We start from the raw sequence: 13829 nt of genomic DNA, 5'->3' as shown, positions 1-13829 counted from the left end.
GGCTGGTGCTTTCTCACAAGGGTGAAGCAAGTATTGCCGTGCGCCCAGGTTGGGCTGGTTTTGTTGTCGGTGCTGCACATCTGTAACCGAGACTCTTCCTTTCCGCCAGCTTACAAGGCGGACGTGTTGTTGAAGGCACGGGGATTAAGCAATGAGTGGGGAAGAGGAGGTAAGAGCCAGGTTGTCAGGCGCTTTGTGGGTGCCACAACCCGGGTGAATTGCCACGGCAGGCTTTCCAGGGAGGTGAGCTGCTGGGCTTAGGAGTTCCTAGCAGGATCTCCCATTTCTGTAGGGCACGTAGGATGTAAGTCAGCAAAAAGATGCTCAAGGGAAACAACTGGATTAATTGGCAGGGCAGCCTGGTGTGACGAAGGCAGAAGTGGGGACTGATAGCCCAGCATTGTATAGTAATTGACAGGTAGGGCAAAGCTGGGCTCTGAAGGGTCTTAAAGGTGATGAACAAGTAGTTTGTGCTACTGTTTGATGTAGTGAAGGGAGGGGAGCCAGCACAGGCACGGAAGGCATGGGGGAATGCTCTTTTGAGGCTGGCACGTGTGCAAAAGCCATAAGGAGAGCTGCACGACAACAGTGGCCCAGCTCGCGTGTTGGTAGAGCTGGCAAAGACCCAGACTTTGAAGTGCCAGCTCGAAAGGTATGGCAAGTATGCCTGGATCAAAGACGGGCTCCATGAAGCTGCCCTGAGGGATGGGAAGAGCCTTTAACAGCAACACAGACAGTTACTCTGCACGGGTAGAAGCACTTTCCTGTGTTTGCAGATACGTCCCTGCTGCGGGGGACCCGTCAACGGCAAGCTAGGTATCGGGTCACTGCTCAGGCTGGGGTTCCCAGGCTTAGCCTGAAGCAAAGGCTGAGAGGCACACATCAGATGCAGCCGTTTAACTGGCGTGCCAGCACCCTCTGAAGCCACCACCTGCTCTGGAAGCCCTCTCCCCTGGGAAAGGGGAGAAGCATCCAGTCCATTCGCAGACTGTAACGAGCTGGATGTGTCCCACTGCACGTGCAGGGCTGAAATGGGAAGGGTGGTTAGAGCTGATGACTTGTGCGGAAGGCGTTTGCTTCACGTTCTCCTTCGCACAAGGAGCGCACCCTGGCCACGCCGGAGCCACGTCTGAGGGCATGCGTAACTGCATTTTGAACGTTTGCAGAGTCTATGGCCTATGGTTCTGTTAGCCGGGCACAACTCGCTTTGTGCAAGGCTTTCTCGAGGCAGATGGATGCCCTCCTGGAGAAAAGCCTGCTCTATCCCCAGGCAAGAAGTGAGCACGTCATCTCGGCTGCGTTGTGTGTTGTAGTTTGAATCCCAGCGGGAGGACCCCTGAAAAATACACCTATGTTTAAGTGCTTTACTTGTGGAGTGAAAAGTAGTTTCTGGGAGTTCTGACCTGATTAGATTAAATTAGCTTTTTTTTTTTTGCATTCCCAAAGTAGTGTACAAACAAGCATGAATGTTCATCCCTTTGTGGTCATGGTTTCTCAGTCCATGCCCACGTCGCTCAGTCTGCAGCTCTGAGCTGCCATCAGTCTTGCATCCAGGACGTCCTCCATGATCTCCGCAGGTCTCTGCTCCTCTGCATGTGTACATCACGAGAAAGGGGGGCATCCCCCCTTTTTCCCCCTTGTTTTCATTTTTTCCCATCCATTCTTGACTTTTCTTTTTTCCTTCATGCGTTCTCTGGAAGCAGTCAGGCTCCTGCAAAGCGGCACGCCGCTGCCAGGGCAGCTCCTGTGCCCGCGATCCGCCGCCTCCTGTGCGAGCGGACGTCTTGCACCTCTTTGCTGGAAGCGCCCGAGGCTGAGCAGGATCTCGGCCGCTGAAATCCGAGAGCAGAGCGGTGTGATCCGCTGGGGTGGGCTGTAAAGCACACAGCCAGTTAGAAAGTAGGAGTGTCCAAGATGTACAGAAATACTGAATTGTCCTGGGTCGGAATGAAGTTGGTAACAATTCGGGCTTGTTTATAAGTTCAGTACTCTCTCTCTATATATATATAAAATATGCAAAGTAGCCTTTTAAAGTGGGATTTGTACTTGAGCATCATGTTCTTTGGAAATGAGTACAAAGATGAGCAATTGTACAATTTAGTGAATTAATTTACCTCTTCTTCCCCCCCCCCCAATTTTAAATCTCTACGGAAGGGAAATGAGATACACAGAGTGGGGAGAAAGGAAAGGAAGGCGTGGATAAAAGATTTTGAAAGAGTTGGGTGTTTGGCTGTTTAAGTCATAAAAATCCCAAGATTTGTGTCTCCCAAACGCAGCTCTATTTCAGGATAAAGGTTGAAAATACTGATGTATCAAATAATATTAAGAGAACTGTAACTCTCTGAAATATCTACATTTAAGGGGAAGGAGAATAAAAATAACCTTGCTTCCTGACTAACTAAAGTAAATGAGAACTCAGGGGTAATAGAAGAAAAAAGTAAAAAGACCCCTTTAGGTTTTGCTTAAAGCTGCCATGATGCAATACTGCTCTTGGAGCAAACACTGAGATTCTCTTTTTTTCTAAAATGAGGTAAAACTTGTGCAAATGTCACTACTCACAAGAAATCATCATCGGAGAACTTAACTGATAGCGAGGGAGTCTTGTTTTCTTGTGTTTTTACCTAGCTTCCACCTAACCGCGAGCAAACAGTCTTGAGGCAGATGCCGTAACTGCGTGGTGCGTGCTCCCCTATCGACTTTGTCATCAAACCAAGAGCGTGGCCCTCGTTGCATCTATGAGAAAGCAAGAGCGTGTTGCTGACAGGGACTGCACACTGCTGTGGGCTCCAGCCATTATTATTTGAAAATCTGTTTTTCCTGTTTTTACTTAACAGGTCGGGACAGTGGCAATAATAGTTCCAAAGCAAAAACAAGCCAAGACACGCACTCAGAAACTAGTTCTTCTTCGAATGAAAGAACTCCTCCCTTCTCAAGGTAAAGTTGTTAAATCCTTTAACGTTCGAAATGCTTCTGTAGAATGAGAAGCACCAACAGAAAATGACTGAAGCTCCGATTATTTTATTTTTTTTAATTGGTCTAGGTTAAGGTTCACATTTATGTTTATCTAATAAAACATCTTAAACTTTAGTACACCTTAGAAAATATTTGTGCCAAAGCCAAGTATTGTTTTGCAGCTGTTGTTTTCTCATTTTAAGACTCAATTGACATCTCAGTGAACCACAAATTAGCGTGTACAGCTGCTCTCAGTAGGGCTACTCAGGGCCCAGACAATAGGAGTTGTCAGGAAAGGAGCAGACATAAAACATAAAGTCTCCAAGAAATAAAGTGGTGGGTTTCTTCTCCGTGTATCCGAGATGTAAACTGGCTGTAACTGGATAACGCTTCTCATGGGCTCGGGGGTTTTTTTAGTGTTTGCTGCTGGGGTATTTATAACATGCCTGTCTTGCTTCCAAACTGAGTATGTTTAATTAATCATCTTACATATACCTAAAGGGTGCCATTTGCTCGTTTTTGTTTTTGTTTGGTTTGGGGTTTTTGTTTTGTTTGGTTTTTTGGGGTTTGTTTGAGATTGGGTTTGGTTTTTTTTTCATAAGGAAATAAAAAAAATAAAAAAGTTGGCTTGGGTCCCTGAGCACTTCTGTTGGATGTTCCTTGTGTTCTTCGTTGGCATGTAACGGTAATCAAACAGCAGCAATCAAATTAGTGGTCAAGAAGCAGCAGAAAATCGGATATAACACAGCCATCTCGTGAAATATTGGCTGGGCGTTAGATCCTTATCTGCTTTTACTAGAACAGCCCAGCAAGTGGGTGCGGCTGCGGCGTGGCTCCCGGCCTGAGAACTGCCGACACTAGCGCTCAGCAAGAGACTTCACAGCATTTTGGTAAATTTTTAACTCCTCCTGTTTACATGGCGTCGCCATCTTTCTCTAGCTGCTTTTATCCGATTTTGCAAGTGTCCTTCTGCTTTTTGTGTTAAAATCCCAGTATTTCTGTAAGTCTTTGAGTACCGTAAATACAAGTTGTAATACAGTACTGATGAATGGCATTCGCGTTGTTGTTCGGGATTAATTCTTAGAGTCTTATGTTCAAACTCTTTTTTTCTTCTTTTTTTTCTTTTTAAATTTTCTGAAACTTTGTTTGAAAATTATGTTCCAAGTCATACTACCTAGTGCTATGAATTGCAAGGGTGCCTCTGTAAATGAATTTTTAAATGCTAAATTTTAGTCATTCGCTGAAGCCCAGGTCAGCAGGAAGAGAAGGATCGGGCCCTGAAAAACGTGCTCCCAGGATCACTGCTATGCGTCCGAATAAAATGGGTATAAATGCTCGCTAATAATGCATTTGGCGACTGCTGCGTTTTTCAGGTGCTGTTCGTACGGCGTACGTTTTTTTGCCGTTTTTTCAAATTCTTATTTGTGATAGATTTAAAAACAATTCATTCTGCCCTGTAGTTCCATGCCTTTCAGCGCTGCGAAGCAAGTGCAATACATGCGCTGACACACACGATGATGCCGCTTTAAAAAAAAAATCATAACGGCTTAAAGTTCATGTGGTTTTTTTTTTCTAAATGAGTGAAAAATAGTTCGGCCCTTCTAAACCCAAAGTTTATTAACAACCCTTGCTTTTGGCCGCCCGGCATCCACTCCGCCAAGCCGGAGAGCGGCGAAAGCCGTGAGGAAGACGGAGGGACGGGAGGGCGGCCAGGGCGAAGCGCGAGGCCTTCGCCGCCGACACGTAAGCGCTCTGCTTACCGCAGTCACTCCTCGGGCTTTATTGCTTTTACAAGTGGTCTCGAAACCCACTACTTGAGAATAAACATAACTGTGTGGCGCTGCCGTGGTACTTTTTATAAATTCTTCTTTGCTCCGTTTTGTCACTGAGCTGATGAGTGACCTCGCGAAAGACCCTGCTGGACCTAAATAAAAAAATGGCTTCCTCTGATGTCCTCCAGACAATAATTATGATGTGCCAGTTAAGCCTAAACTACAGCTGAGGGATTTTACTTTAAAGCAGAGGCTCGGGCGCAAAAATGCATTTATAGCTCTTTGTCTGGCACCTCATTATGTGTGGGCCTGATTCATTAAGTAATTGGTTTGCAGTTGTTTACATGAGTATTAAGGCTTTCTATTCAGCAGCCTTTGAGAGATACATTGTGTAAATGTTGCATGTTATGAATGCCGAATGAGGGGCCGGGGACCGGTCCTATTGGCTAAACACTGCGCTCTGTTGAAAAGCAAGAGAAAGAGATTGGGTGCTGCTTTGCATAGCAATGACTTTCTTAATAAGCTTTACAGATTAATACACACAAGCTATAAAAGATGCAAAGAGATACTCTTAGCACATTTATACATGCTCATTTCACTATTATGGTACTGGAGACGGGAAGAATTGAGGGCTTTCATATTCGGTTTTTCAGTGCATGTCTTCAGTGCATGAGACTTAATAGAATCCGATGTTTATTGTATTATAAATCGTGGGGAAGTAGGCAGATCTGCAACAGTTTATTATTAAAGATTCTTTCAATGTAAATCTTTTTCTGCCATTGTATTTCCTACAGCAAAATCATTTTGTGGTTGAGTGGGGATGAAAGGCATAATGTACGAAGGAGTGAGTCTTAATAGGAAGCTGCTCTCCGAGTAAAGACCACTTGTTCCCTTTTGTTCTGAGGTGCATGCCAGAGCTTCCTCTTCTCCCGCAGATATTGTCCCGCTCCGCGTTTAGCCAGAAAACTACTTTATCCTGGCTTCGCTTACTTTACCGAGGGAATATTTACATGCACGGAGACGCAACTTTCATTTGAAGAGTTAGTGTTTTGCAGTGGGAAAGAGCGTGTTAAATTACACGATTACTTGGGGGAAAAGGTATCAGAAGTCAGGACTGAATCTCTCCGCGAGAGCGGGCAGCAGGCGATGTGTGTGGCATTTCGCGGTCCTGTAGCGATGGATGCAGCCGGTGGAGGTCACTAGCTTTCTGGGTAATTCGAATTTTTGATGCAAGCAGTTTATTTTCCTTTGACTTGTTTGCGCTGTCTTGTTTCAAAATAATCTGGAGATCAAAGATGTGTTATTGACTGAGAACCAAAGAACAATTTTAACCTGCCAGGACGTAAACAGGGTGTAAAGCATTTCAAACTTTGATTAACCCGTCTTCTGGAAGCAATCCCGTCCAGTCTCTGAAGGCTGTTTTTCAGTCGAAAGCCGCTTTTACTGAACACGGATGTAATGACATGCAAATAAACGTTGGCGGCTGATAACTCGCCCTCTGCGCTAGGCTGGGGGCGATGCGTGCCGGGGCCCGCTGCCGCGCCGAGCGGGCTGGCCATCGGGGGGCACTCCGGCTCCGCGCAACCCCCGCGCCCCGCAAACCGGCCCGGCCCTGCTTTGGGGGCACCGCCCGCTTCGGTGCTGAGGGGTGCTCAGGGGAGACACCCCGGGTTTGGGGCTGGCAGTGCTCGGGAGAGGCGTTTACCAGGACATCCAGGGAAAGCAGGGGCATGGCGTGCCCGAGAGGCGCCCGGCAACAGCCTCTCTCTGGCCGTTTTACACTCCTGCCGCTCTTCCCGTGGTCAGAGCACTTCTGTAAGAAGCTGGCTGCAAATTCCAGCAGGTTTTTCTGAAGTTACAGATATTTCTGTGAGCTTTGTTTCCTAAATCCGAACATCCAGGTGTTGCTGAAATAGTAATGTTGCAGTGGTGATGCTCTATGAATATGGGTGAGGAAGGGTTTGTGGGGAGAGGCAGCAACACCGGCCTAAATTCACTGCCTTTGTAGCACAGAGGAAATGGGGAGCTCATTTTTGCGGCAATGCCCTATGCTCTTCCGACACGGTTTCATCACAGCACGGTGATACAGTCTTTGTGTTAGAGGCTTCTCCAGGCAAGAATTTTTTTTTTTCTTCAGCCTATGATATCTAAACAGAGAATGGTCTTAAATGCAGCTCGGTATAGATCTTTGTATCCTAAAATAAAGGTCGTCCTATGTGCAGTGTAATTACTTACATTCAATATTATTACTCCAGTTCTAGTGTGACAAATGGATTGTTTTAGATTATACTGACTTTCCAGGGCGGGGAATGCTTCCGTGACGCCCAACTTCTAGTAGGCAATCAGCAGAAAATGACAGAGCTGCCAGGCTTCTGCGGGAACTGGCAGGGAAGCGTGTGATCACGGGGGATACCCAGCTGAGACTGTCACACCCGAGGCAGTGCCGCCCAGCAGCCCGGCTCGCTCGCTACCACCAGGCTTTTACACGTTTTCAAAATATGATTTTGAAAGATGGGTAGGTGGGTCTGCGGCTCTGCACCCTCACGTATTGCTGGGGAGAAGCTCCATCGCTTCTCTCTCCGAGGGTTAATAAGCACGCCCCTGCAAAAGAGAAATGCTGGAGTTGTGTTGCGTGGCGTGCCGCCTCAGCAATGCGTGTGCAGGACGGAGGCGCACCGGCTTTGAGCCTCTCACAAGGTCCGCCGGAGTATCAGTGTCCCCGAGGCCGCTGCACTCGGCATTGTGTTTGCTTTTCTGATAAAACTTGGCATTTGGATGGTGGGCTTTTCTCTCTTGCTGCTTGGGTGTGTTTTGTCGGTTGGTTGGGGTTTTATTTCCCCCTGATGCTTCGGTAGTTTTCTTTGTCTTTTTTCTGTCTGTCTTTTTTTTGGCAATTGGGTGTCCATCGTGTCCCCCACCACCCCCAATGTTTGGCAGTCTTTTTTTCACTTGACACTAAAACAGAAAGGTTCAACAGGTGCTTTAGCAAAAAGATATTTGGGCTAAAGCAAACATTTTCTGCTATTTTTCAGTGAGCCACCTCTATTAACTTGGCTCTTGTTGGTCTGGTATTTTCCACTTAATATTAATTTTCCTTGTGGAGGGAAAAATATTTTCTCGGAGGTTTTTCATTTCTTATTGCTGCCAGCATCTTCAATACAAAAAGCCCGTTTCATCAGAGTAAAGGAGAGATTAAAAGGCCCTTTGAAGTTAAACTAGTTTGGGTTTTTTCTTTGTTAGAGCCTGGGTTGAGTTTGGAATTATTTTAGGGAAGAAGCAAATGTGTAAATGGATATCGAAGGGTCATGGTGGGGGATTAGTCAAGGCAGTGAAACTGGCCTTACTTCATTTATACTCCTGAAATTTCTCTGTGGAGGTCTGTGCGGTTATTGTGCGCTCAGTGTGCCAGATGATAACTTTCATGATTGAATTTGTGGATTTCTGAATACAAACGTTTTGCAACGTAGAGGTCTCCTTGCATCTTAGCAGCCTTGACTAACACTTCAGACATAATTCAAGGATTTTATTCCCTGTTAAAAAGATATCTTGCAGCATTTTCCAGGCTTGGTCTGGCAGAGCTGCAATTTCCAGTCTGGTCTTTCTGACGTCCTAGCTCCATCTTCCCTGTCCCCCCAGGCGCTTCGCTGTGTGCGGCAGCCTTCGTTCCCCATCCCTCCCAGTATGGGCCGCTGTGTCGCACTAACGCCCGGCTCCCGGTGTGCAGCACTAGCCCTGTGCTGTTGCATGAGTCCTATTCTACAGAGGATTAGCCCTGGGAGGATGAACCCCAACAAATGGATGGGGTTTGGTAGAATACAAACATCTGTCTTCCCCCTTTCCTGTCAGCATTGACCTTTTCCTTCATGGGAAGCTGGGGCAGCGGAGGGACAGTTCCCAGACCTTCCTGCAGCGGTGGGGATCTTTGTCCACAACTTCTCCGTGCGACCGCCTGCCTTCAGCTGGACCTAGCATGCCTTGCAGTGCTTCGAGTTGCACAAGAGGTCTGAGCCACCCGAGCCCCAGGCAGTCGTCCTCCGCTGGCAGTCCCACACTCCACGCTGTGCGTGTGGCGGTCCTCGGCACGGCAGAGGCTCTGGGCCCAAGTGACTAACACTGTCATGTTTGATCTGGGCTTGCTTGAACCGCGGATAGAAGCGGAGCAAAAAAATCCCTTCTCGGGACCTCGCAGCAGGGCTGAATAACGAAGCCTCCTGTGTCTCCCTTCTTGACAACGGGAGACGAGGCAGCAGGCAGTGGCAGCGGTAGCCGCCAGCTGCCTGATCTTGTTTTACTGAACTACTTGAAGATAAAATGGTTCTTGTGCAGTCTGCCACAGGAGTCACCTCTCAATTTGTAGCTCAGCAACAAGTGGTTTCTTGCTCTACACCCAGGGGAAAAATGATGCAGCCACCAGAGTTGCAGCCTCTTGAGCACATTTTTATGGGCTAAGCCTGGGATACTTGGAGCACCTCCTGGGAAATGCCGAGGGTCATGAAATCTCACCAAAGTGAGCAAGAGTTAAGGGCGTTCACATATTGCAGGACTCAACCCAGAGGCTCCGAGTTAAAATACAGTCGAGTAAATGTATTTGAACGAGAAGTTGAAGGGTAATGCAGCGTAGGGCTTGGCTCTGAATAAAGTGGAAGGGCGTGTCGATGGCACGCTAACAAAACATCAAACATTTGAAGGCTAACATTTTAAAGTTTTTTACTTCAGTTAATTAGTTCTGTCACTGTTCATACTCAGTACTGTTACTTGTTACCAGTACTTAAGCCTCAGTTTGGTAACTTGGTTGAACTTCGGCCACATTTAATATTCGATGTCTGGGAATTTTTGTATATCTGCAAAGAGGGAGGCTGTGTGCTAACGGCATTCACGGCTTGCAGAAAAGGAGTATGATTTAAACCGTATGAGCTTTCTCTTATGTAAAGGGAGAAGTTTCCGTAACATAGGTAGCTGTAATGTAATGAAACTTCCCCCGCTTTTTTAGCTTTCCAGCTGCAGTCCCAAATCCTTACTGAATGCAGTGGTATAAGACGCAAAACAAATCACCTCTGGTGGGGTTTTTTTTGTGCATCTCCTTCACAAATGCCTCCACAACAGTAGTTAGGATATTTTTAAATCCCCGCTTCAAGTAATTATGTACTGGCTGCCACGTCTTTAAATGAAATGCAGCAAATGGTATGAAACTTTTGACAGCTGATCGAGGCCTGTTTTGACTGTGGCAACAGCTTCAAATTGCAGCTTGACACATGCTTATATTTTACTACTTTGCCCAGTAATGTCACAAATATCTCCTATTTGATCTTCCTTATTAAAATCAGCCAAAGCTTTATTTTTAGAGCTTATTGCGGGATTGTTAATACAACAGTTAATTCTCCTACATCGTTGCCCCTGTGTGATTATTTCACAGCACCAACACAATACACACGCTACACACAAAAGATCAAAATGATTCCAGCTTGTTTGAGAGATTCAAAAGGGCCTGTGATGCTCCAGACACAAGAGCCGTCATTTAACAGAGCAGAGTCGCAACTGCATATACATCAAGGTAGATCAAAGGCAGCTGGGAGATTGCACATTTACATAGGGGCGCGGGCGATGCTATGGGAACCCAGCGGCTGGGCGGGAGGAGCGCGCTGGCAGGAAGGGGATGGGGAAGTTCAGCCAGCGCCGGTGGGGGGTGCTTTTATTTTTGTTTGGATGGTTTCTTTACTTTCTTTGCATTAATCTGAAAGGCTGCAAAAGATAGACAGAGCTCTGACCCTTTGTACCGTTAATTCACTGCCTGTGTAAATCGGCGCTCTTACCAAGGAATGACTCCAGTTCATGCTGCCTGAACATCTGGACCAGCATCCCTGCTGCATGTTAATTTCTGCACCTTTCAGAAGACACAAAGGTGAAGAGACCTTTGATAAAACAGTTATTTAAAAAACCAAGTGGTTACAGAAGTTACTGACATTTTTTTAAAACCATCTCACAGGTTTGTTGTTTTTTAAAAGTCAACTTACGTTCTTTTAATTTTGTGACATTGTTCTTATTATTTGAAATCTTTGTCTTTCACAGGACCGCAGCCAGGAAGGGAGTGGTAACTGCTATCAGATCCAAAGGTAAGAAGCGAATGCTATGCTATTTAAAATCCATGTCCAAGTGTAATTTATATTGTTAAGGACGACACAATGGAACTGTATGAAATAAGAGCATGAGGAGATGGGAAAGCGTGGAATTTCCCTGTCTCAGCACAGGAGCCAGAAAATGGTTGATGACAACAAATTCTGGATGTGTTTTGTAGCACATATGGTGTGGAAGGAGTGGTGGTCTTTGCATATGATTTGGAAGGAGCAGTGATCTTTGCTTCAGCGTTTAAATCAAACAGTAGCAAACAGCAGGTAGGAGAAAACCTAGAGAAGGAAAAGCCCAGCGTTTTCTTGACCTCCCTTTCCAACGTGGGTTGCAGAAGTGGGTGGCAGCAGCGTGTGTTGCACGGTTAGAGCAGGTGGGCACACGAAGGTGCCTGCACACGCCACGTGCGCATCCAGAACAAGTTTTTTCACAAGTGCCCAGGCTTTACCTTAAATTGGTTGGGTGCTCGGGCCCTGCCTGTTTTCATTCTCCCGTGGTTCCTTTTTCTCGTTTAAGCGCTGTAACAACCACTGGTGTCTGAAGCCCCCTCTAATGGAGCCTCCCGCAAGCGAAGTCGGCGCGGGGAGCAGGGAGTGCTCTGCCTGGAGCTCGGCTTTGGGAGCTCTGCAGTGCTGAATGGCACAGGACGTGTTTTAGAGATGTGGCATCTGAGCTGACTGAAGGACGCCATAAATGATGGCTGCTTTGGTGCCACTTGAAAGGTGCTCTCGCATCCCCAGCCCGTTTCCTTCTCCACTGGGGAGTTTTGGATTTTGAAGCCTTTCGGCCTGTCCGCTCTCTTCCTGTGTGTTCAGCTGGTGCCGCTCTGCCGTTCCTGGCCAGGCAGAGGGCAGACCTGCAGCCCGGGGGGCCAGGGATATAGGATGAAAGATGCAGCTGCTGCATTTGTAGATAAGATATTTATATAGCTTGTGCCATCAAGAGCACCAAGCGCATTAAGAGTGCCTCAGTCAAACATGAGCTGAAATTTCTGGATGAGGTATGACAGCCTTCCTCTCCCTATTTCTGAGGCTTACGCCTCAGTTGGGGCGTCACAGCTATTGTGCAGCCCTCTGAACACGGTCTGGACAAACAGACAGCGCAGCTCGGCAAGTGACCATGGCTTTGACTCTTCGTTCCCCCCGTGCCACGCTTTTCACTTTCCTCTGTGGGTCAAATGACTTTGCATTTTGAGAAATCTCTCGGGCACTCCGACTTTAAATGTGATTCTGTTTATTTTGGTGCAACTGTTCGCTGCTTCCCATAGCTGCTTGTTAAAGCCATGCAGTTCCTTGGAGTCAGTCTTGCCCGTAGTTGATCCTGTCACAAAGTGGTGATTTTTCACTTGTGACATCATTGCCATTTTTATGCCAACTCTGTGATGTCATGCTCTGACTGTGACTTCACCACAGGGTCAAGTAGAGGGAGAAAGTGGAACATAATAGACAAAGCTGTAATTCAGGCAGCAGCTGGTCAAGTAAATTGCTTGGAGTGGAAATGTTCTCTCCAGCTACCTTGAGGAACAATGAAGTGGGACCTCTGAATGAGCCCACTGTGCGGCCGCAGCAGCTCTGTCATCGCGGCCCGTGACGCATTGGCAGCACGCTGTGATGGAAGCGCACACCTGGATCTTGCAGTCTTCCCAACTCTGGCCTCCTCTATCAGCCATGGTGTCCTTCTGCCTCCGGAGAGCTGTAAAATGACCACATCTCTGGCATAAATGATGCAAACACAGAAATGATTTAGTAATTTTTTTTTTCTCCTCCCCTTCAGCTTTCTGGGGTGAATCTGACGACAGCAGCTCCGAGATTGAGGCTGCTTTGCGCCCACAAACTCACAGCACCGAAGCAGACGAATTTGATGACTTCTATGATTAAGACTCCCCCACTCACTTTTGGGAAGAAATGAACAATATCATCTTGTACATATTGAGAGTGCCACTCTCTAAAGTGCGGCTCACCACTTTATAGTAAAAGAAAATTTAAATGCAAAATAAATATTAGTTGGTACTGTCCCCGGCCTCCTTGCGTGTGTGCTGTCTCCTAACTGCGAAGCGTTTCCCTGATCTGACGGCAATCCGGCCCTGTGAGACCGAGCCTTTTGTGATACATTCGTTTTGGGGGCAGAGGGGGAAATGAAGGTACATCCCAAGAACACCCACTCGCTCAGAGATGCTTGTGCAGCGTTCGTCTCTGAGCATTACTGCCTCAGAGGGTGGGGGCTGTCTATAAAACAACCCCGTCTGCGGGAGGGTGCTGGGTCCCTCAGTGTCCCCCCTCCTTGTTGCTGGGGCTGGGAGCTACAGGGCCGCAGTCCCCCGCTCGCAGCGAGCCCCTCCAGTACGGGACGCAGCGGGTGCTGGGCAGCCCTTCTGCATGGCAGAGGTGAAGGGGCCGTCGCAGGTGAGGAGCTGATCAGCAGGGATCTGGAATTGTATTTAATTATACTAATTGAGAGCAGTATTTAATGCCTCTATCTCCCTGGCAGCTGCTCAGTGGTGCCACCTCCTCCGGCCAGCCTGGCCGCTGCTTTTGTTGCACTGTGACTGCAAAGACCATCTCCTTCTGATGCCTGCGTGTAATCTAATATTTTGAGGCCAGAGCTAGCTGTGGTTTTGAAAAAAGCAAGCAAGCATTCTGGGTATGCATACATATGCTACTGGGGCGGGCTGGCATGTTTGATCTTTATCTTCTGCAACAGATCAAGAAGAAGAAATGCATAAAATGTACATCTCTAATTCGGCACGTTTCGCAACAGAGTGGCATTTACATGTGGTGAGTCCCAGTGATTTTCTGCTTTTACTTGCTTTGTAAAATCCATGCTGGCATTGCTGTATGGACATCACAGTAATTGGATGACTCTAGGAGCTTCATGCATTTTTAATTTTCTTCTTTTAATTCCTTTTATCTAAAATTAAGTTCATTAAACACGAGATCTTCTTTCTGAAGGGAGAAACCAGGGGACATATTAAAAAAAAAATAA

At 47.0% G+C, this 13829-nt stretch overlaps 1 protein-coding gene across 6 annotated transcripts in view; it reads left to right on the top strand.

Moving 5' to 3' along the window:
• Nucleotides 1-12867, top strand: part of KIZ (kizuna centrosomal protein) — a 159869-nt gene extending 147002 nt beyond the window's left edge. For 3 of the 6 annotated variants that reach the window (XM_075089691.1, XM_075089690.1, XM_075089689.1), the window contains 3 exons: nt 2835-2934; nt 10791-10834; nt 12621-12867. In XM_075089691.1, coding sequence (XP_074945792.1) covers nt 2835-2934; nt 10791-10834; nt 12621-12724 — 248 coding nt within the window. In that variant the 3' untranslated portion in view covers nt 12725-12867. Of the gene's footprint in view, nt 1-2834; nt 2935-3751; nt 3843-10790; nt 10835-12620 lie in introns of all 6 variants that reach the window. The other 3 variants (XR_012659988.1, XR_012659987.1, XM_075089693.1) reach the window with 2 other exon arrangements.
• Nucleotides 12868-13829: the final 962 nt, after the last annotated feature.

Source organism: Phalacrocorax aristotelis, chromosome 3 (assembly GCF_949628215.1).
Source record: "Phalacrocorax aristotelis chromosome 3, bGulAri2.1, whole genome shotgun sequence".
Classification (NCBI taxonomy): Eukaryota; Metazoa; Chordata; class Aves; order Suliformes; family Phalacrocoracidae; genus Phalacrocorax; species Phalacrocorax aristotelis.
Note: the sequence above shows the minus strand (reverse complement) of the source record. Positions and strands in the feature narration are given on the sequence as shown.